General features: G+C 40.8%; 2 protein-coding genes across 3 annotated transcripts in view; one reads left to right on the top strand and one right to left on the bottom strand.

Moving 5' to 3' along the window:
• Positions 1 to 23,001, bottom strand: part of nt5dc1 (5'-nucleotidase domain containing 1) — a 665,771-nt gene that overhangs the window by 473,440 nt on the left and 169,330 nt on the right. The window lies entirely within an intron of this gene.
• On the top strand, positions 233 to 21,583 carry LOC134338060 (collagen alpha-1(X) chain-like). 2 transcript variants are annotated; one of them, XM_063033598.1, is made up of 4 exons: positions 233 to 1,176; positions 1,548 to 1,674; positions 17,654 to 17,734; positions 18,179 to 21,583. In XM_063033598.1, the coding sequence occupies exons 2-4, from the start codon at positions 1,563 to 1,565 to the stop codon at positions 20,035 to 20,037; spliced, it is 2,052 nt and encodes a 683-aa protein (XP_062889668.1). In that variant the 5' UTR covers positions 233 to 1,176; positions 1,548 to 1,562; the 3' UTR covers positions 20,038 to 21,583. The 2 variants fall into 2 exon arrangements, with proteins under 2 accessions (XP_062889668.1, XP_062889662.1); XM_063033592.1 differs by lacking the exons at positions 233 to 1,176; positions 1,548 to 1,674 and having other exon boundaries at positions 17,402 to 17,734.

The raw sequence follows: 23,001 nt of genomic DNA on the forward strand, positions 1-23,001 counted from the left end.
CTATGTTCCTCCAGGAAGTATAGAAAACATAAAACCCAAATTTGTCCTCACCCATGTCTATGTTCTACGTGAATCCTCTTTTACCTTCTTCATCTTATTCTGTAAATCACGACATTTTATCCCTTTCTACCTTATTTTGTAGTGTAATATTCCTTTAACTACATTTATATTCTTTCCCTCTAATATACCTGGTATAAGTTCCATACTCTAAACACACTTTAGCTTATCCAGAATGTTATGTCAGGGATTAATATTGATATATATAATTATCCTCAGCTTTCGAAATCAAGCAGAAACAGTTTTTGTTTACTATTTCAAAACCTTTCTCAATATTAAAGATTTGCATCAAGGAACTCCCTCAGTTGTATTTTGTTTAAAATGTTCTCAGTACTACCAATCTATTTTGCACCTTTGATTATTGTTGAGGCTATATGTACAGTGATCCAAATGTGGTTAGTTATTTATAATTAAGGAAACGGCTTGTTTTCCAGTTCTATGTCTCCAGAAATGAACAGTAAAGCTTTGTCTTTTATCACTTTATAAACCATTTTCTCTACTTCAAGTGACCTGCATATCGCTACAGAATAAAAGAAAGCAGTTTATCTATTCTTTTTACTTAATTCATCATCTCACATTAATTTATTCTGAAAATAGTTTATCAATTTTCTGCTGTTTGATTTGTGTCATCATTTAAAATACTTAAATTGCTTAAGAAAGAGTTTTGCATTAATCAGCGAAAAACAAATTCAGTTCGGAAATCTGAATAACACATCAACTGTGATTTGACAGATCAATTTTCACAATTTTACTCAATGGTAGCTTTGAATAAAAAGGTATTTTTATTAAAAAAACAATCAGGGGTTGCTTTGAAACCACTGTTCCTCATTTGGATTTGCATAAGATGCAACCCAATGCCAAAGGAGGCAGGGAAGCTCAAACCACAAGAAATCCACTAACCTGATTTAACTTTTCCATGTTAAAAAAATGTATTCCATAATTAGCACTTACACTCTTCAAAAGGAGGAGCTGACAAATTTAACGACATGTCAAGAACTCTCTCCTATATAAATAGAGCAGTGGGCATCGTTTTGGAAGCACTGCTCCAACTGACATTCCACAATTTCAGAAGATAATCCATTTGGGATACTACATTGCCTGTGGAACCAAATTATGCTGGTATGTTTGAACTTTCATTTGTAGTCAATTCTGTAAGCATACAAAAAAAGCATTTATGAGTAAGGGTAACACTGTCTACTCATGATTAACTAATCTGTGATGCGATTCTGTCAAAACTTGGGTTTTCAGTTTAGCTTGCAAACTTTCTGAATCAATTTATCACAGAATTATTATGCAAAACATATTAAAATTGGTCGTAAATTACTAAGGCCTCTCAGAATTGCTTCAAAATCGTTGCTAATTAGAATTACAGCATGCAGTATAAAAATACTTTGAACTTTGCAATAATTTTGGTCATCATTAACAAAAAATTTGATTGATTAAAAATAAAACCACCCTATTTTCTAATATTTTCTGTTAATGTTCTACAGATTTAAGCTTCAAACATGGATTCAAAACAGATCTGTGCTCTTTTGTTGTTGGTATCGGTGACTCTGGTCTACGGAACAGGATATAATAGATATGCTTATTTACGCAAAAATTTAAAAAGCCAAGGGGGTGAGTTTAAAGATTTCACCTTTTAAGTTTTTGCTATATTTTATTTTACATTTTGCTAACTTAAGTAAGACAAAGTTAGTAAGTTTAAATTTAAATGTTTCTTATTTAAAATTTTGCTTCATATATCCAGATTTATACTTTATACTTTATTGTCACCAAACAATTGATACTAGAATGTACAATCATCACAGCGATATTTGATTCTGCGCTTCCCACTCCCTGGATTACAAATCGATAGTAAATATTAAAAATTTAAATTATAAATCATAAATAGAAAATAGAAAAATGGAAAGTAAGGTAGTGCAAAATAACCGAGAGGCAGGTCAGGATATTTGGAGGTTCCTCAAATTACTTCTCTGACAAAGTTGTGAGACAAAGATATTTAGTTTCTGTTCTGTTCAGCTCCTCAGTCTTATATTGTCCTCCACTATAGAATTTCCAGTAGACGAGATTTTGCATAGTTGTTTTGTAGCACTGAGAGCAAGAACTCCTGCACTTGTCCATGACTAGACCATAACTTATTCAAAAGTCAATGTGGCTTGTGGCTGTGTTTACTTTATGTTCCTCAGTAAACATTCATGACATATTGCAAGGTGCAGCACATGGTGAGTGCAGCAGTATAAACACATCCATGCAAACACACTAAAGGGCTTAGACAAATTAAGAAAATAATATATAAGCTTGGATCTTAACATATTAGAAACACAAGTGTTTAACTAATTTAGAAACTGCATAATTAAATTTATTTTGCTATTTAAATGTTAGCAAATATATCTCCAATATTATAGAAATATAACTTGTTAAATTATCAATTTTCTATTGTGTATGGGGCATAGTATTTAAATGAACATATGCAAAATAGTCTATATGGTATGCAAAATTAATCCAAGCTATATAAAATACATAAAAAATAATAATTATTGACCTTCATTGATGAATTAGTAAGTAATTTCAATTAGATTTCAATTAGTAGGAACTAATTGAAAATGCTGTAATTTTCATATTTATCAAATCTGGGGCCCCAGCTGCCTTTTGTATTGAAAATGACAAACGAGTATCCTTCAATAAAATGCTGAGGAATCACAAGCAAGGTGCTCTGAAACATTTTTTGATAAAGTATGGTCTGCATTGAGTTGAATTCAGCTCTCACACTCCATCTGTCTGCACAATTCTTTTGGCCCAGATGCGGGTGATGGGATAAAATTAGCTCTACATTGGGAAATATTTAACAAGGACTTGGTGGCTAGTAAGCCTTGGGCAGTGCACAGTTAACTCCCCACCCAGGAACTCCCCAAGACATTTTAATAGGAGGCAAGGTAACATGGGGCAGCATGGTAGCGTAGTGGTTAGCACAACGCTTTACAGTTTTGGCAACCTGTGTTCAATCCCTGATGCTGCCTGTAAGGAGCTTGTAGGGTCTCCCTGTGACTGTGGGGGGTTTCTCCAGGCACTCCAGTTTTCTCCCACAATCCAAACAGGTTAATTGGCCATTGTAAATTGTCCCATAATTAGGCTAGGGTTAAATTAATAGCTTGCTTTGCGGTGTGACTTGAAGGGCCAAAAGGGGCCTACTCCACACTGTACCTCAATAAATAAATATATAAAGGTTGGAAGGCAGAGTCTCAATTTCCTGTCAGTCAATGAAGAAAGTATAAAAACTTAGTCTATCATATTCAGAGTCAAATAAACTATTAAAATTACTGGAGAATATATTTTGAAATGCTAAATAAATTCTATTGCCCACCATTCAAGTAAATAGTATTGTCATAACTACAGCAGGCAGAATCTCAGTTTAATGTTGGAGAATTTCACTCCCTGTGCTGTTGGACTCCATGTGGAGTTTATCAACGGAATGACAGACGTTCTACCACCTTTTCACTCAACACTCTCCAGGTGTATTTACCCTGGAAGGCCTGAATTCTGGCAGATCATTTCAGAACTGCCAGTCACAACCAACATAATTCAATCCACTATTTCTAAAGATGTCCATAGTGAAAAGTTTATCCAATTCATTAATTGATTGTCTTCATCTTTCCACTAATATGCACAGTAGAAATAAGAAAGTAAAATATGCAGAAGTATGAGTTAGTTTCCAGTTTTAGAATAAGCACAATCAGCTCATTTTCCAATATATAGGCCAGAAGCAATTAGTAATAAAAACTTGTAAACAGCCTCTCGCACAAGTGAATATCAAACATTTTGCAGTCAGCTTTGGATCAATAACTTAGCTCCTGAATCATATGGTCATGGGTTTAGGCCCTGAGTTTACAACCCAGACCCACATTTCAAGGAGGGATGAATTCTCAAAAACTGGATGAGCAGTTTAATAGAAAATCTTACTTGGTGCTACTTTTTAAAGACTTGAGGTGTTCTGGTTAATATTTGTCTTTTAAGCAGCAGCCTTAAAATAAAATTATCTCAAGTTTGTCCTGTTGGTGTACACGGCAGTTTGTGAATATTGGACACTGGATATAATTTAATGTCTCTGAAGAATTTTTAAAATGCACCATTGTCATAAAATATATTATTCAAATAGCACTTTACTCTTTATTCTTTTTAGTGATAAACTCCACATGGAGTCCAACAGCAGGGGGTGGATTTTATAGCACATCAAGGAATGGACTCACTTGTTGACTTTAGTTAGCTTACTGTTATTCTTATACAACAACTGCATAAAATAAAAGTCCAACTGGTATCAATTTCATTTTCTGCTTAATGGTGAATGGAATCTACAATTAAATGTTTAAGTTTCAATTAAAAGAATTAAGCCTGGGTAACTAAATTGAATGTTGTCATAAGTTGGTCTAAATTGGAGTCACATCAAATTACTATCAGCTGAAGCAAAACTTGCCTAGAGGCATTTATGCAGTGCTAAGAAAAGTATAAGTATAAATACAAGATTTTTTTCTTTTGGTCCCCATTATTACTATAACGAGTATAATTAGCCAAAATAAATTAGCATTTTATAAAATATGTAATAATCAATTATGACTGTAAACAATGCAAGTAGGAAACGTATTACCCCGAGATGAAATTCATACATATGTACTTTTCTTTGTGCTCTGATCTTTACTTGAATGCAGATCTATACACAATGTGTCATGATGAAGTTTATATATATTCTCTGTACAATTTGGCATATTTAAGGAAGCATTTTGGGCACCTCTGTAGCAGCATTCTTCAGTATCAGGGTTGACCAAAAAGCCTTGTTTCTATGGTATATAGAGATTTGGACCAAGAACTCCTGATTTAGGGTGGATATGATGTTCATACTAATATGTCAATATTTGGATTTACTACTACTTAAGGAAGATTTACTAGTATAAAGAAAAATCTTCCTGACGAAAGCAATCCAGATGAGAAATTTATTATCATTATTATTTACTTATTGAGATACAGTGCAGAATAGGCCCTTCTGGCCCCTCGAGCCGCGCTGCCCAGCAAACCCCAATTTAACCCTAGGCTAATCATGAGACACCTCCAAGAGGACCACAACCTTGTCACAGAGTTTGGAGGCTTGCATGCCTCAGTGACCCAGAGAACTATGTTGACTGGAGTCAGGGGCTAGAGCTTTGGCTCTTGGTAGGGTCACTTATGCCAAACAGGTCAAAGGGTAAAAGCCAAAGTAGGAGTGGTCCACCTGTCCTCCACGTTCAGGGGTTTAGCTTATGGCCAACACCCCTGACTGATCATAAAAATTGTTACGATAATAGCAATGAAGAATTCTTCTGCATCTGTGTGCAATGGCATGGATAGACAAATGCAAGACCTTCATTGCTGCCCTAAATGCCAGTAAAGTAACAGGCAGTAAGTAATCATGAGGCAATTTACAAAAATGAATTAACCTACGAACTGGTACATCTTTGAACCATGGTAGAAATCCAGAGTACTCAGAGGAAACCCATATGACCACAAGGAGAACATGCAAACTCCTTACAGACAGCAACACGAAGTTAACCTGGATCACTGGTACTATAAAGCTCCAGTGCCATCCTAAATATGATGGAAGTCCCATAATGCCTAAAGATAATGTTCAATCTTTCTTTAAAACACTACAGGATCCATTCCTTTAGTACTAAAGCTGGAATCTGATGAAAGCATGATGTCTACTACAACGATGGCACATGGCAAATTGATGAAAGAAAAATAGAGGGCTGTGTGGGAAGAAAGAGTTAGATTGACCCCCCCTTCTCCAGTCCTTTATCTCCTTCACCAATCAACCTCCAGCTCTTTACTTCACCCCCACCCCCTTCTTTGCCACCTTGTACTTCTTCCTCCCCTCCCCCCATGAACTTACTCTGACTTCTTCCTTTCCAGTCCTGATAAGGGGTCTCAGCCCAAAATGTCAACTGTTTACTCTTTTCCATAAATGCTTCCTCCAGCATTTTGTGTGTGTTGCTTGGATTTCCAGCATCTAAGATTTTCTTGTGTTTCTGAAGAGTCAGATTGACCTTGGAGTAGGTTAAAAGGTCAGCACAGCATCATGGGCCAAAGTGCTGTGCTGTACTGTTCTATGTTCCAAATTAATCTGTGCTTTACTTCTTGGGTAAATAGTAAAATCATTGTGGGGTGGTGGTGATGGAGCAGGGGTGGATCGGCGACCTTGCACTGACTAGTGACCATTTGAGTTTGTTGTTCACCCTCTCTTGGAGCTGTCCCTCGCAGTAGGCCGCATATACACTCATTAACTGGAAAGCTGATTCCCAGTTGATCAAACAAGTTCAGTGAGCTGCAGCATTTGGCCAAGTACAAATAATGGCTCCACCTCCAGAGTTTACCAGCTGTTAAAGCTGTCATTTAAACTGAATGTTTATAAGTGTCTTTGGCAATTATAAGAACAATAGAAACAGAAGCAGATGCAAACCATATCCTTTTGTCATTCAATAAAATCAAAGCTAGTCTTTTATTGCAAACCACTTTGCTAAACTAATCCCATTTGTCTCAAATACTTTAATATTCAACTTTAAAGGAGTTTTATTGAAATTTTATTTAAAAAATTAAGTATTAAAATGTCAAACATTAAAGTCTTGAAATATTCCTGCAAAATTAAAGATATTTAAATAAAATGGATCAAATTAAATAAAAATACCTACAAACACTAAAGATTCTGTAGATGCTGGAAACTCAGCAGGTCATTCAGCATCAGTGGAGGGGAATATAAACAGTTGTCGTTTTGGGCCAAGACCCTTCATCAGGACTGGGAAGGCAGGTGGCAGATGGCAGATTAAGGTGGTGGGGGGAGGGGAAGGAGTACAAGCTGGCAGGTGATAGGTGACACAAGGCATGGGGGAGAAGTGGCTGGGTGAAGGAAGGAGAATGAAGCAAAAGGCTGTGAGGTGGTAGGTAGAAGAGGTAAAGGGCTGAAGAAGGAGGAATCTGATAGGACAGTGGACCATGGAATGAAAGGAGTCAGGGCACCAGAGGGAGGTGATGAGAAGGTAAGGAGAAGGGGTCAGAAGTGACCCAATAAGAGGAATGGGGAAAAAGAGAGAAATGGAAAAGGGGACAAATTACCAGACTTAGAGAATCAATGTGCATTCTGTCAGCTTCGAGGCTACCCAGACGAAATATGAGTGCTGCCCCTCCAACCTAAGAGTGGCCACATCATGGCAGTAGAGGAGGCCATGAACTGACACGTCAGCATGGGAATGGGAAGTCAAAACTGAAGTGGAATTGCTGCCTTTTATGGCAGACGGGCAGAAAGTGCTTGATGAAGTGATTCCCTCTTCTACGTCAGTTCTCACCAATGTAGAGGAAGCTGCATCAAGAGAACTGGATACAGTGGATGACTCCGAAAGACTCACCTGGAGACGACACTTCAAGGCCCCAAACATTCATTCCAGTGAGCAAGCAACCACAAACACACTGCCCCTTTCCCTTCTGCCTCCTTAAGTCAATATCTGTTTTGTCAATTCATGAAGCTAGTTATTGAAGTCCAAAGTGAAAATAAATTGAGCTTCTTGCTGAATTCAACAGTCAATACCAGCTACCTTTACATTGTGCATTTGTTTCTAAATTACTAAGCATATTCTCACAATCTGTAAATGCCCAGGTGGAAACACCACTCTCACTAATGTTTGCATGATAAATTAACACTAAAACAAGAAAAAAATATGGAAATAGCCTATGAGACAGAAAAACATTATAACTATCCTTTCTCCAAACTAAAGACGTAAATATGTATTAGGGTAAAGGACAAAGAGTTAAAATAGGTGTTTCTGCTGGGTTTATAATGTTTTGTTTTCTAGTCATGGCGACCATTTAAAAGCTCAAAGCATCATTTAAAAATACTGTAAAAATTGTAAATTCCTATCTCCAATTTCATCTTGTTGAAACAGATTTTGAGAGAAATACTTCTGCATTTCAACAGGAATCTTTTAGTAGTGAACTCACCTCCAGCAAACAGAAACCTTCAGGCATCACATAAGCAATATAGATCACAACCCCACCAGAGAACACCAGGCCAATGTCATCTAAACAGTCATGGATCTCATTTCCTTAACAGACCTTCCCTCCACAGCTTCCAATCTTAACCAATCAAAGCCTGATTCTATTTTCTGCCCAAAATCCACAAGAACAGCACATTGTTTTTGAAATTAGTTCTTCCTACCTTGACTCTTATCTTTTCTCCTCTAGTTTGGCCACTTCCCACTTATACCCATGGCACCTCCAATGTCCTCCACCATTTTCACCATATCCAATTCCCTGGTCCCAACAAATTTGTCCTCGTTATGGGCATACAATCTTCCATCCCACATTGGGATGGTCTGTGAGCCAAACTGTTCCCCTCCACCTACACTCTTTCATCTGGTTCTCATTTTAAACAACTTTTCACTCATCTCTACTCATTTCCTCCAGATGTAGCTATGAGTACTTACAAGGTCCCAAGTTCTGCCTGTCTTTTTGTGGGACATATTGAATGGTCTTTATTTCAGTCTTTCAGCTCTTTTTCAGGCTCAGTGATGACTGCAGCACAGCTGTCTCCTGCATTCAAGCAGAATCCAACATCTTCATTACTTTTGCTGCCAATTTCCACCATACAACTTTCACCATTGTGCTGGGCACGTGGCCAAGTGGTTAAGGCATTCGTCCAGTGATCTCAAGGTCGCTAGTTTGAGCCTCAGCTGTGGCAGCGCGTTTGTGCCCTTGAGCAAGTCTCCTAATCACACATTGCTCTAGTCTGTGCGAGGAGTGGCGCTCCACACAGACTTCCAATCTGCGCCTTGTAAGGCATGAAAATGCCCGACACAGGCCTCTCATGGTCTGAGTCGACGTTCCCTCCCTCCCCTCCACCATACCCTCACCTTCACATAGTCAATTTCTGACTCTACTTTTCTTTTTTTCTGGAGGTAGGCCAGCTATTAACATCTATTACAAGCCTACTGACACCCACAGCTATCTGAATTACCTTTTGTGCCACCCTGCCTCCTGTAAGGACCCTAATCCGTTCTCCTAGATCCTCTCCTTCTGACATACACTCAGGTACAGGAGGTACCTAATAAAGAGGATTCTGAGGTATGTTCATGGTCTTCTACTACTGTAGCTCAGCCACGTCAGAGTTTGATGTGTTGTGCATTCAGAGATAGTCTTCTGCACACCTCTGTTGTAACACATTTGGGTGACTGCTGCCTTCCTTTCAGCCTTAACCACTCTGGCCATTCTCGAACCTCTCTCATTAACAACTATTTTCACCCACAGAACTGCCACTGACTAGATGTTTTTTTGTTGTTCACACCATTCTCTGTAAACTCTAGAGATTGCTATGCATGAAAAACCCAGGAGATCAGCAATCCAGCAGTTTCAGAGATAGTCAAACCATCCCACCTGGCACCAAATTCACCGTCAAGGTCAGTTTGATCACATATTTTCCCCATTTTTCATGTTTGTTCTAAATGCAACCTAACCTCTTGACCATGTCTGCATGACTTTATGCACTGAGTTGCTGCCACATGATTGGCTGATTAGACATATACATTAATGAGCACATGTACTGGTGTAATAAAGTGGCCACCTGGTGTAGTTGCTCCATCGATGAGAGTTTCCATACAGGTGCCTCTGACATGTCTTCTTTCTGAACCGTGAATTCCCCCTACTGGTATTAACAAAACCTCTGACCACACCTCTTTGATCAGCACATCTCCTCCAAGACAGAACAAGAACAGAGTTCCCCTTGGTCCTCACCTTCCTTGCTACCAATACATAACATATAACAGATCATTCTCCATGACTTCCAACAAGTCAAACAGATTCAACCATCAGACACACCTTCCCCTTTTCCCCATTCAACATTTTGCAAGGACCCTCCCCAGGACTTCATGGTTCACTCTTCCATTCCGATCAAACACCTTTTTATGGTACTTTCCCTTGCAGCGCAGGGGATGCAACATCTGTCCGTTCATTTCTTCCCTTCCACCATCCAAAAATCTAAACAGTCTTTCCAAGTGATTCATATCCACATCTTCCCAATCATGTGTACTGCTTTCGGTGTACACGATGTAGTCTCCTCTACACTGGAGAAAGCAAACTCAGACCAGATCATCACTTGGGGGAATTTCAGCTAACTTGATTTCTCAGTCTGTATGAGTCATCCATGTGTAGTATTAGGAACTCTCTGGGATTGAAGGAGATGCCTAGCCCGACTTGACGGGCGTCCTCTTGCTCTGCATTTCACAACTTCTTTTGACTATGCTCGCACCCTCCAACTGTTCTATTCACTCACTGACCAGATAGCCTTGTTCAAAAATCTTCTTTAAAAAAGATAAAGCATCCTTCAGAGCAGTGTTTTGAATACAGGATTGTGAGGAGTGAGGTGCAGATTTTGAGAGATTCCCAAAAAGTGACTGCACAGGTTGATCGGATAGTAAAGAAAGGGTAGGGCATGATTGCCTTCGTTAGTTGAGCACTTAGTTCAAGAGCCATGAAGTGACATTATAGTTATATGAAGCTCCGATAAGGCCAAGTTTAGGGAATTGTGTTCAATTATGGTCAGCTCATTAAAGAAAGGATGAGACAGCTTTGGAGAGGAAGGAAGGTGCAGAGAAAATCTATTAGGATGCCACCTGGTTTAGAGGACACGTGCTGTGAGGGGAGGACAAATTAGGGCTGTTTATTCTAGACAGACATGTGATGAGATAAGATTTCATATAAGTTTATAAAATTATGTGTGGCATAGTTAGATAGCTAGTATCTCTTTCAAAGTATAGAAATGTCTAGCACAAGAAGGTATGTATTTAAGGTGAGAGGGAGAAGAGTACAAAGCAGAGATGCAAGGCAAGTTTTTTTTGTTACAGAGAGTGCTGCGGACCAGGAGTGCATTGTCATGGATAGTGATAAAGGTAGAGAGAATACCAGCATTTAAGAGACTGTTAGATAGGCACACGAACATGCAGAGAAGGGAGGAATATGATCAATGTGCAGGGAAAGGGGATTTGATTATATTAATCAGAAGTCATTAGTTTATCAAATCACAAACAAGAGAAAATCTGCAGATGCTGGAAATCCAAGTAACACACACAAAATGCTGGAGGCACTCAGCAAGCAAGGCAGCATCTATGGAAAAAAGTACAGTTGACATTTCCACAGATGCTGCCTGGCCGACTGAGATCCTCCAACATTTTGCATTTGTTACAGTCATTAGTTTAATTAGTTTGGCACAATATCACAGGCCAATGGGCCTGTCCTATTATTGTACTATTCCATGTTCTACTTTCTAAGAGCTAAATAATTGGTATAACAGCAACACACACAAGAAATGCTGGTGAACGCAGCAGGCCAGGCAGCATCTATAGGAAGAGGTACAGTCCATGTTTCGGGCCGAGACCCTTCGTCAGGACTAACTGAAGGAAGAGTGAGTAAGGGATTTGAAAGTGGGAGGAGGAGGGGGAGATCTGAAATGATAGGAGAAGACAGGAGGGGGCGGGATGGAGCTAAGAGCTGGAAAGTTGATTGGCAAAAGGGATACGAGGCTGGAGAAGGGAGAGGATTATGGGACGGGAGGCCTAGGGAGAAAGAAAGGGGGAGGGGGGAAACCCAAAGGATGGGCAAGGAGTTATAGTGAGAGGGACAGAGGGAGAAAAAGAGAGGAAAAGGGTGGGGGGGGGGGATAAATAAATAAATAAACAAACAGATAAATAAGGGATGGGATACGAAGGGGAGGTGGGGCATTAACAGAAGTTAGAGAAGTCAATGTTCATGCCATCAGGTTGGAGGCTACCCAGACAGAATATAAGCTGTTGTTCCTCCAACCTGAATGTGGCTTCATCTTGACAGTAGAGGAGGCCGTGGATAGACATGTCAGAATGGGAATGGGACGTGGAATTAAAATGTGTAGCCACTGGGAGATCCTGCTTTCTCTGGCGGACAGAGCGTAGGTGTTCAACGAAACGGTCTCCCAGCCTGCGTCAGGTCTCGCCAATATATAGAAGGCCGCATCGGGAGCACTGGAGGCAGCATATCACCCCAGCCAACTCACAGGTGAAGTGTCGCCTCACCTGGAAGGACTGTCTGGGGCCCTAAATGGTGGTAAGGGAGGAAGTGTAAGGGCATGTGTAGCACTTGTTCCGCTTACAAGGATAAGTGCCAGGAGGGAGATCGGTGGGGAGGGATGGGGGGAACGAATGGACAAGGGAGTCGTGTAGGGAGCGATCCCTGTGGAAAGCAGATGAGGGTGCGTGGGAAAGATGTGCTTGGTGGTGGGATCCTGTTGGAGGTGGCAGAAGTTACGGAGAATTATATGTTGGACCCGGCGGCTGGTGGGGTGGTAGGTGAGGACAAGGGGAACCCTATTCCTAGTGGGGTGGCTGGAGGATGGGGTGAGAGCAGATGCGCGTGAAATGGGAGAGAATTGGTATAACAAACCTGTTCACAATGTATAACAAAGCAATCTTACACCGAATAATTTCTGGCATCACTATATCAGTTATTTCACTTACTAAATTTAAACTAAGTTTGACACATACTGGAGATATATTACAGACAACAATAAACATTATTGGCAGCAGCTGACTTTGATTTAAAAATGCAGAACAATGGATTATCTCACAGCATGAACCTGCGGAAACTACTATGAGAATTTGGCCTGACATTATCAACAGCCTTCTGTTTCATAAGGAGTTTCATATGGGGTGACCAACACAACAAAGTCAGAACAAAAATGATATTCAGTTAGTCACATCCCAATGCAATTAATGCATCAGAACCTTCTTCCAGATGTGAGCTGACAATGCGTGGAATTCAAACTGGTTTAGTATCGTCACAAATACCGAGCTACTTTGAAAAGTTTGTCTTGTATATTCTTAATGCAGATCAGATCATTACACAGTGCATTGAGGTAGAACAAAGTAAAACAAAAAACAAACAATGCCAACTCACAACTGATGAAAAAAAGAAATATGAATTTGATATTTTTACAGGTCTTTCCTGTGACGATTTAATGGGAAGACCCAACTTGTTCTAAAATAGCGAGGATGTATTGGTCATGATCTTTCAAGAATCACTTGATTCTGGCATGGTCCCGGAGGACTGGAAGATTGCAAATGTCACACCACTCATTAAGAAGGGAGGAAAGCAAAAGAAAGGAAATTATAGGCCAGTTAGCCTCACCCCAGTGGTTGGGAAAGTGTTGGAATCTACTATTAAGGATGAAGTTTCAGGGTACTTGAAGACTAATAATGCTGTGCCTCAGGGATCTGTTCTGGGACCCCTACTCTTCGTGATTTTTATGAATAACCTGGATGAGGAAGTGGAGGGATGGGTTAGTAAATTTGCTGATGACACAAAGGTTGGGGGTGTTATAGATAGTGTGGAGGGCTGCCAGAGGTTACAATGGGACATCGATAGGATGCAAAACTGGGCTGAGAAGTGGCAGATGGAGTTCAACCCAGATGTCTGAGGTGGTTCATTTTGGTAGGTCAAATATGATAGCAGAATACAGCATTAATGGTAAGACTCTTGGCAGTGTGGAGGATCAGAGGGATCTTAGGGTCTGAGTCCATAGGAATACTCAAAGCTGCTACACAGGTTGACTCTGTGGTTAAGAAGGCACACGGTGCATTGGCTTTCACCAATCGTTGGATTGAGTTTAAGAGCCGAGAGGTAATGTTGCAGCTATATAGGACCCTGGTCAGACCCCACTTGGAGTACTGTGCTCGGTTCTGGTCGCCTCACTACAGGAATGACGTGGAGACCATGGAAAGGGTGCAGAGGAGATTTACAAGGATGTTGCCTGGCTTGGGGAGCATGCTTTATGAGGATAGGTTGAGTGAACTCAGCCTTTTCTCCTTGGAGCGACGGAGGATGAGAGGTGACCTGACAGAGGTGTACAAGATAATGAGAGGCATTGATCGTATGGATAGTCAGAGGTTCTCCCCAGGGTTTAAGGTGCTAGGAAGCAGGTACAGAGGAGATGTCAGGGGTAAGTTTTTTTACGCAGAGAGTGGTGAGTGCGTGGAATGGGCTGCCAGCGGCAGTGGTGGAGGCAGAAATGATGGGGCCTTTTAAGAGACTCCTGGAGGGCTACATGGAGCTTAGAAAAAATAGAGGGCTATGGGTAAAGCCTAGGTAGTTCTAAGGCAGGGACATGTTCGGCACAGCTTTGTGAGCTGAAGGGCCTGTATTGTGCTGTATGTTTTCTATGTTTCTATAATAAAATAAGTCAAAGTTAGGATGGTTTCTGTAAAGGGAAATCTTGCCTGACTGATGTTAGAATTCTTCAATAATGTAACAAGCAGGGTGGACAAAGGAGAGGCAATGGATGTCATTTACTTGGAGTATCAGAAAGTATTTGATAAAGTGTTACAAGATAAAATCCTATGGTGTTACAGAAAAGATGCTGGCATAGACAGAGAAATGGCTGATAGGCAGGATGCAGCAGGTGTCAACAAAAGCAAGGATGTGATGCTGAGGCTTTATAAGGCACTAGTGAGGCCTCACCTTGAGTATTGTGAACAGTTTTGGGCCCCTCTTTGGCATTGGAAAGGAAGTTTACAAGGATGATTCCAGGAATGAAAGGGTTATCATATGAGGAATGTTTGATGGCTCTGGACTTGCTGGAATTCAGAAGGATAAGGGGGGAATCTCATTGAAACCTTTCCAATGTTGAAAGGTCTAGACAAAGTAGATGTGGAAAGGATGTTTCCCATGGTGTGAGAGTCTAGGACAAGAGGGCACAGCCTCAGGATAGAGGGACACCCTTTCAGAACAGAGATACGGAGAAATTTCTTCAGCTTAAAGGGTGGTGAATTTGTGGCATTTGTTGCCTCGTTCAGCTGTGGAGGCCAGGTCATTGGATGTACTTAAGGCAGAGATTGATAGGTTCTTGACTGGACATGGCATCAAAGGTTACGGGGAGAAGGCCAGGAAATGGGGTTGAGGAGAAGATAGAACTAAAGGGTACAGCCTCAAAACTGAGGGGCGACCTTTTATAACAGAGATAAGGAGGAATTTTTTTTTAGTCAGAGGGTGGTGAATCTGTGGAATGCTCTGCTACAAACTGCAGTGGAGGCCAAGTCTATGTTTATATTTAAGGCGGAAGCTGATAATTTCCTGATCAGTCAGGGCATCAAAGGATGTGGTGAGAAGGCAGGTACATGGGTTTGAGTGGGATCTGGAATCAGCCATGATGGAACTTCAGAGCAGACTCGATGGGCTGAATGGCCCAATTCTACTCCAAAGTCTTATGCTCTTACGGATTATCTTTGTGTGAATTAATGTCAAATGGTGGAGAAGCCAGAACAAGTCCTGTTCAGGGAACGGCTGAAAAATCCCTGACAGCTCTCTAGGCCATGCCCCTAGGATTCTCAGCAATCTTAACAGTTGAGAAGCCTAAATGTTTTTGAACCAACATGTAAAAGGCTATCAAAATTCACTTAAACAATAAAAAATGTTTAGAACAGTTTCAATGGTTAAAAACATTACAAACTAAAATTTGCAAATTAATTCATGCCTATACTTGTCCTTCAGGCATTCCCATTCAGTCAACTGAATGAGTTACTTCATCCGCAATCGGTGTCAAAATGCTGAGGGTTCAGCAGGCAAATTCCTCAGTGGAAAATTTACTGTGAAATTTGGGAAATTCATATTCTGCTGCTGCTAGACTCCACAAGGAACCGGTGTTAGTAGCACCGTGTTAGTGCTACCTCAGATGACAACTGCATTAAGTCTGCCTATTCTCTCCATGGTGCTCCAGTTTCCTCACAATTCTTAAAGATACACTGGGAGTTTAATTGCTTTGTGTAAGCAGAGTTGTTGGATATCAGAGAAAATGAGAAAAGTTTTGGAAAACAGGGAAATCAAGTGCAGAGGAATGAGAGAAATGGGATTGGTCTACTGATAGCCTAAATGGTTTCAATCAGTCAAATGCCCCCCTTCAGTCAGGTACACAGCTGGGAAAACTGCACAAGAACCCTGCCAGCAAGTTTGAGGCTTCTGTGCTCATGGCAAGGTCCTGAACTTGCTTACACGCACAACAGAAAATACATGCAGCTCTGCACACTCTGGTCCTTGAACATTCAAAACCACCCCAAGATGTGCAAATTAATTCTTGTTAAAATATTCAAAATATCCTAAAACGCTCAAGTAACTTTGAGAGTTTTGAAATGCTTCCTGGACAGTTTTAAGTACGTACAATTTAACAATTCATCAGAAAGCATTTTAGAATCAATTTTAAAAATAAAATCAGAGGTTCATGCACATTCTCTTTCTATTATTGTTTCTTACATCTGTTACTTTAGTCTCTAGGAAATTCACAATTTAATTGTCTGGCATAAATTCAATCTCCACCCTAGACGTCTATCAGCAATTTGTTCATACCTTCTTTTTCTCACTATCATTCTCTTGCAAAATTTGAACCATTATTTTCTTGATTATTTTACAGACATTAAAAATGTTGGCTCAATTCTCTGCAGTACTTGCAAACAAATAGTCTCATGACTCAATGTAATACCGGAGCTTTATTTTAGTAATTTTCTGTAATCTGATTGTCACTGGTAATGCCACCATTCATTGTTTATCCTTAATTGCCATAGGGAGTGGGTGGCTGATGAAGATTTTTCTCTTACAGTGTTGGGTGAGACTGCAAGATCTACCTGCAGAGACAATGATTACATGTCAAAAGACACTTGCTTTCAAACAAGGCATCACAGCTCAGAAGGGCTCACTTCTCTCACATGCCTTAAGCTATTCCTGATACCTCACTACTTTTAGTATTTGTCCACATCCTCATCGGTCCAATCAAGTAGAGCGGGACACCTGCAACTGTTAAGCCACAGATGACAGATCCTGACTACCTGCGAGTGGACTACATTGATGGTCTGATGATGGTGCACTTCCTTCAAAGGCTTTATCTAACTGTTTTGAAATATTTCTGATATTTAAAAACAGATGAAATACATTCAAATGATGAGGATGTATTTTAAAAATCAATTTACTGAAAATTGGGTTTAAATGATGGAAATTAATTTAAAACATTAAGACTATATAAAAACAAGTAAAGAAGCCAGCACTTGCTATTTTTAACCCAGTTCGTCATTCGACACATGCCAGTCAGCTCCTCCAACACACAACATCTAACTTCCACATGGAGGCCAAGAACAAGATGGTTTACAAACAGTATCTGGTTAGCAGTTCTTCACAAAACCACTCACTAGCAAGTAGCACTGTCTAGCCAATAAAAACTAGGGCCTCTGCCTATTCTATATGTTGAACTTTGTGAAGAGGAGAGTGTTTTCTTTAAACTTGGCCAGCAGTTGTTCTCAAACAATATTAAGAATAAGTTAATCATTCAATTCAAAGATTGCTGTCTGCAATTTGGCAACTGGATTTCATTACAGCTAAGCATTTTATAACATCCTTGTATGGGAAATGTGCTATACAGATACAAGATCTTTACATTCTTACAGAAACAATAGCTTTATAAAAAGGTTGCAGTTCTCTATTGTTCTCTTTTGTGGTACAAACCTTTTTCCTGTCTTTTCCAAATTAGATTATCATGTAAAAGGATATGATGCTCAATATTCTGAAGAGGAAGAAGAAAGAGAACGAGAAGACAGTGAAGATAGCAGAGGTGGGCAACACTATATATGTTTCGCATAAATGATCCACCAAAAACCACAAGGAAGACTTACATAAAAAACATAAGAAGTAGGAGCGGGAGTCCGCCCTCCAGTTCATTGAGCCTGCTCCACCATTCAATAAGATCATGACTGATCTGGCCACAGACGCAGCTCACCCCACCTGCCATTTCCCCATACCCCTTAATTAACTTGCTATGCAAAACTCAGACAAAATTAATTTTCTCATTGAGATACTTGGAATAGAATTTTAAACTTGCATCCAGAAATCAAACTGTTTGCAAACTGAGCACTCTTCATAATTTCTGAATAAATTATTCTAAGTTAACAGTTCTATCTGTAATGTACATTCCCAACTCAAAAATTGCATGATTTTATTAGACCGCTTTTAATGGTAGACATGATAAAATATAACCGCTTTAATTTTTTAATTACAGATTTTGAAGCTCATCAAGGAGTACATGGCATACAAGGGCCACAGGGCCCACGAGGACCACCAGGCCCTCACGGACCACCGGGTCCTCCTGGAATAAGTGGCATTGGGGCACCTGGAGCCCCTGGCAAACCTGGAAGACCAGGGCCACCGGGAATTTCAGCTGCGGGAAAGCCAGGAATCCCAGGTGCACCAGGAAGACCAGGTGCACCAGGAGCCCCAGGAGCAAAAGGCGACAGAGGATCCCAGGGGATTCCGGGGCCAATTGGCAAAGCAGGGCCCATGGGATATCCTGGGCCAACAGGATTATCTGTTGCCGGGAAACCAGGAGCTCAAGGGCCTCAAGGGCCTACAGGAGCACCTGGACGACAAGGGGAAAGGGGAATGACAGGACCCATGGGTCTCCCAGGTGCAAAGGGGGATAGGGGAGTGGGAATGCCTGGGTTTCCCGGCGGCAGAGGAGCAACAGGTCCTCAGGGGCCACCAGGCCAACCTGGACCAGCAGGAAGAGGTGTAGCTGGCGCACCTGGTCACCCAGGTCCAATGGGTGAAAAAGGGGCCAGGGGTTTACCTGGTCCAACAGGATATACAGGTGCACCAGGCCCTAAAGGACCAGCAGGAAGTCCCGGATTACCCGGATTGGGAAAACCTGGAAAATCAGGTGCACCAGGAATGCCTGGAGCTCCTGGACACAAGGGTTCCGCTGGTCCACAGGGCCTGCCCGGTGCACCTGGACTACCTGGTTATGGAAAACCAGGGTTACCAGGGCCCAAAGGAGAAGCTGGTGTTGCAGGTGTTCCTGGTTATCCTGGTGAGAAAGGAGAGATGGGCTTAGGTGGGCCAACTGGAGCTCCCGGAGCTAGAGGTTTACCAGGACCAACCGGACCACAGGGCCCAAGAGGCACACCAGGTGTGACAGGTGCACCTGGAGAGAAAGGTCCTATGGGGCCCATTGGGCGGTCTGGATATCCAGGAGTCAAGGGTGAGATGGGTCCTGCTGGTGCCCCTGGAAAATCAGGAATGCCCGGAATGCCAGGTGGACCTGGCCAAGAAGGGCAACGGGGACCAACTGGCGCCAAAGGCAGCATGGGACCAGCTGGTGCACCTGGTAAACCAGGAAGCCCTGGCCGTCCTGGTAGCCAAGGACCAGTTGGGTACCCTGGTGAAGCAGGGGCAAGAGGAAGTGCAGGCCCAGCTGGTCCAAAAGGTCCAGCTGGTCCAGCTGGTGCTCCAGGGTTTCCTGGAGAGAAAGGAGATCCAGGACGTCCTGGTCTACCTGGTCCTCCTGGACAATTTTATGGGAAGATGAGAAGTGGTGCACCTGGACCAGAAGGACCACCAGGTGCTCCAGGTCAACCAGGTCCTCCTGGCCCACCAGGTCCACCAGCTGAAATGATTATGTCCCCAGGCAAGTATAATTATAATGGGTATATTAAATCAGGAGAGCCGGCAGGTGGGATGCTCAGTCCATATCCTGCCTTTACTGCTATTCTTTCCCACTCATATTACCGTACCGGGGAACCAATCGTGTTTGACAAATTAGTGACCAATTCAAATCAGAACTATGATCCATCATCTGGAATTTTCACATGTGAAGTATCTGGTCTCTATCAGTTTAATTATCAGGTGCAAGTCAAGGGAGCAAATGTTTGGGTTGGATTATACAAAAATGATCAGCCTGTGATGTATTCATATGATGACTACACAGAAGGTTATATTGATCAGGTCTCAGGAAGTGTGGTCTTATATCTACATGAAAATGATCAAGTCCATGTTCAGTTACCTACAGAAGAGTCTAATGGTTTATATTCTTCAGACCTCATGCACTCAGCATTCTCAGGGTTTCTAATTGTTCACTCATGATGTGCATCAGCTTGGAAATATCCAGTGGTGTGCTGAATATTCTATTCTGAGTGAGGAACAACACAATGTAGTTAACAGAACAAATTCATAAAGGATCAAACGTAATCATTGTTATATTAAGAAACATCCTGTTCTGACCAGTAAACAGTTGTGTTGTTTTTATTTACCAAATGTCATCTGTCTGAAACAAAGCCTTCAGGTTTAGGATATGCACCTTGGAAACAAAAGTATATTGTTCTTCTGATAAAATAATTTTCCAAAAAAATTCTGAATATATGCATTAAATTCTTTTACTAAAAGGGTCTTGGTACTTCAAAATTTAATTATTCCTTTGAGTTAAACACTTTGATTGCCCATTTTTGCAGAAAATGTTTGTATAAAAATGTATTTTGGTGCTTGAAATTTATTTGATCACCCTTAACAACTAACCACCTCAGTCCGATTCAGCTAAAAATAATCTGGAAATTTCTGTTATTTTCAATGCTATTACACACATTCAAACATTTCAGTGTTTGTCTTTTAACTGTGTCAAGAACTGTCTACCACCATTACTTTATGTATTTCAATAGCAAATTACTTATTACGCAATTCAAACTGTAAAAAGCATATTATAAGTTCCAGATAAATCTAAGACATTGATAATATATGCATTCTCCAAAAATATATATACATTTGAAACACAAACATGTAAATTTTACTGTAGCAGATAATAAAATATTTTGTTCTGTAATTGACCAGTTAAAAAGTGGATTTCTCAAATCTGGCAAAATTACAAATGCATTTTTGTTACCATGCACTTAAATAAATGATGATTGTTACAAATTTTATGACTTCATTGGAGAGTCTCAGAAGCACATCAATAATTACATTCATAAGTTGGCCCCAGTTCAGGAGGATATATCATGCCAATATTAAGTTGAATAACTGTAAACCCTGGATGGTCATTACGATTATATTTTTCATCACGTACATGCCCTGACAAAACCGACTTAGATTCTAGAACAGAAGTTCCCAACCTGGGATTCACGGATCCCTTGCTTAATAGTATTGGTCCATGGCATAAAAAAGGCTGGGAACCCCTGTTCTAGAACATAAATTACATGAATGATGTTTTATGATAAATATTAGCTGTTGTATTTCACTTAGAAAATCTAAAATGATAAGTTAATAGAGACACATCATTTTCCTCTAAATCAGTATTGCAGAATAGGCAAACATGAATCTAGAAAGCACAACTTTCTGGTCTTTCTCATCATTCCAGGGCCAAATACAAAATAAAAATAAAATTTATCAACAAGGTAGGAATGAAAATCTCAGTTTCTGTTCCTCCTTCGGCATTCCGTGTTGGAAATGAGACCGGAATCAAAACATTGACCTTCATTTGAAAATAAGTCACTAATAGAAACTACAATGCTAATCCTAGCAGGCCCCCAATTATGCTCATATATTTGAGTAACATGCATTCATGTAACACATTCAACAAACAGAACTGTTCCCAATTGTTTCACAGTTGTATAACTATACACAATTTGTCACTGAGCCACAAAGAAATGCATCAAGGTAGAAGTGGCAAGATTACGTAGGATTAAGCCATGGAAGGATTTTAAAAGGAGCCTGAAAATTTTATAACTTAGGTAATGTCCAGCAGGGAGTCAATGTGCATCAACAAACACAGAATAATAACAATGAGACTAGGTACAGTAAACACGAGAAATTCTGCAGATGCTGGAAATTCAAGCAACACACATCAAAGTTGCTGGTGAACGCAGCAGGCCAAGCAGCATCTCTAGAAAGAGGTCCTGACGAAGGGTCTCAGCCCGAAACGTCCTCTGTACCTCTTCCTAGAGATGCTGCCTGGCCTGCTGCGTTCACCAGCAACTTTGATGTGTGAGTCTAGGTACAGGCAGGGTTTAGATGAACTTGAATTTTGCAGAAGGTAGAAGATGGGATCCCACCATGGTGAACATTGAAAACTGATTCCTGGAAAAACAAGCATGGATGAGGGGTCACTAGAAAATGAGGCACTCCAAAAGATCTTAATACTTGTTATGCCTCATATAGATGACAACATAATGCCAACAACTGCCAGCACCAGGAGTTAATATGTTGCCATGAGGTCTTATCTTTTCAGAAGGACCACACTGTTGGAGTTAGTCTTCCATACTCGCTTTTTTGTTGATCTCGCTTTCTAGATAATTACAACTTTTCCATGACATTCAAGTGTACCCAGAAAAGTTGTGAGAAATCAGAGTGGGGAAGAGATTAGATTAGATTCAACTTTATTGTCATTGTGCCAAGTACAGATACAAAGTCAATGAAATGCAGCTAGCATCTAACCAGAAATGCAAAGAATAGTGTTAATTACAAAATAACTGCGAATAAAAAGTAAGTGCTACAGCACACAAATGTAAAAGTACTGAGACAGTACAATATGGGTGCAATACTGCTTGGCGTTGTGATGTGAGGTTCAGCAGTGTCACAGCCTCAGGGAAGAAGCTCTTCCTGTGCCTGCTGGTGCGGGAGCGGAGGCTCCTGTAGCGCCTACTGGATGGGAGGAGAGTAAAAAGTCCACAGTTAGGGTGAGATGCATCCTTGATAATGCTTTTCGCCTTGCCCAGGCAGCATTTATGGTAGATGTTCTCAATGGTGGGCAATTGGGTGCTGATCGTCCACTGGGCAGTTTTCACCACATGCTGGAGTGCTTTGCGGTCCGATACGGGACAATTGCCATACCACACTGAAAGCTAAGGAAATGAAAAAGAAAGAAAGGGACAGAATTTTGAACAGGCCAATTTTGATGGCATCAGAAATAAACTGGCAAGTGTGGATTGGGACAAGCTGTTTTCAGGCAAAGGTGTACTTGCTAAGTGGGAGGCCTTCAAAAGTGAAATTTTGAGAGTACAAAGCTTATATGTGCCTGTCAGCATAAAAGGTAAAGATAACAGGTGTAGGGAACCTTGGTTT

The sequence above is a fragment of the Mobula hypostoma genome, chromosome 2 (genome assembly GCF_963921235.1).
Source record: "Mobula hypostoma chromosome 2, sMobHyp1.1, whole genome shotgun sequence".
Taxonomy (NCBI): Eukaryota; Metazoa; Chordata; class Chondrichthyes; order Myliobatiformes; family Myliobatidae; genus Mobula; species Mobula hypostoma.

What these genes read in the sequence shown, in the direction of transcription:
- LOC134338060 (XM_063033592.1), top strand. Translation starts at nt 17,533, where the DNA reads ATGTGCTATACAGATACAAGATCTTTACATTCTTACAGAAACAATAGC. An exon ending in AGACAGTGAAGATAGCAGAG is followed by an intron (nt 17,735 to 18,178) that starts GTGGGCAACACT and finishes TTTTAATTACAG; the next exon opens with ATTTTGAAGCTCATCAAGGA.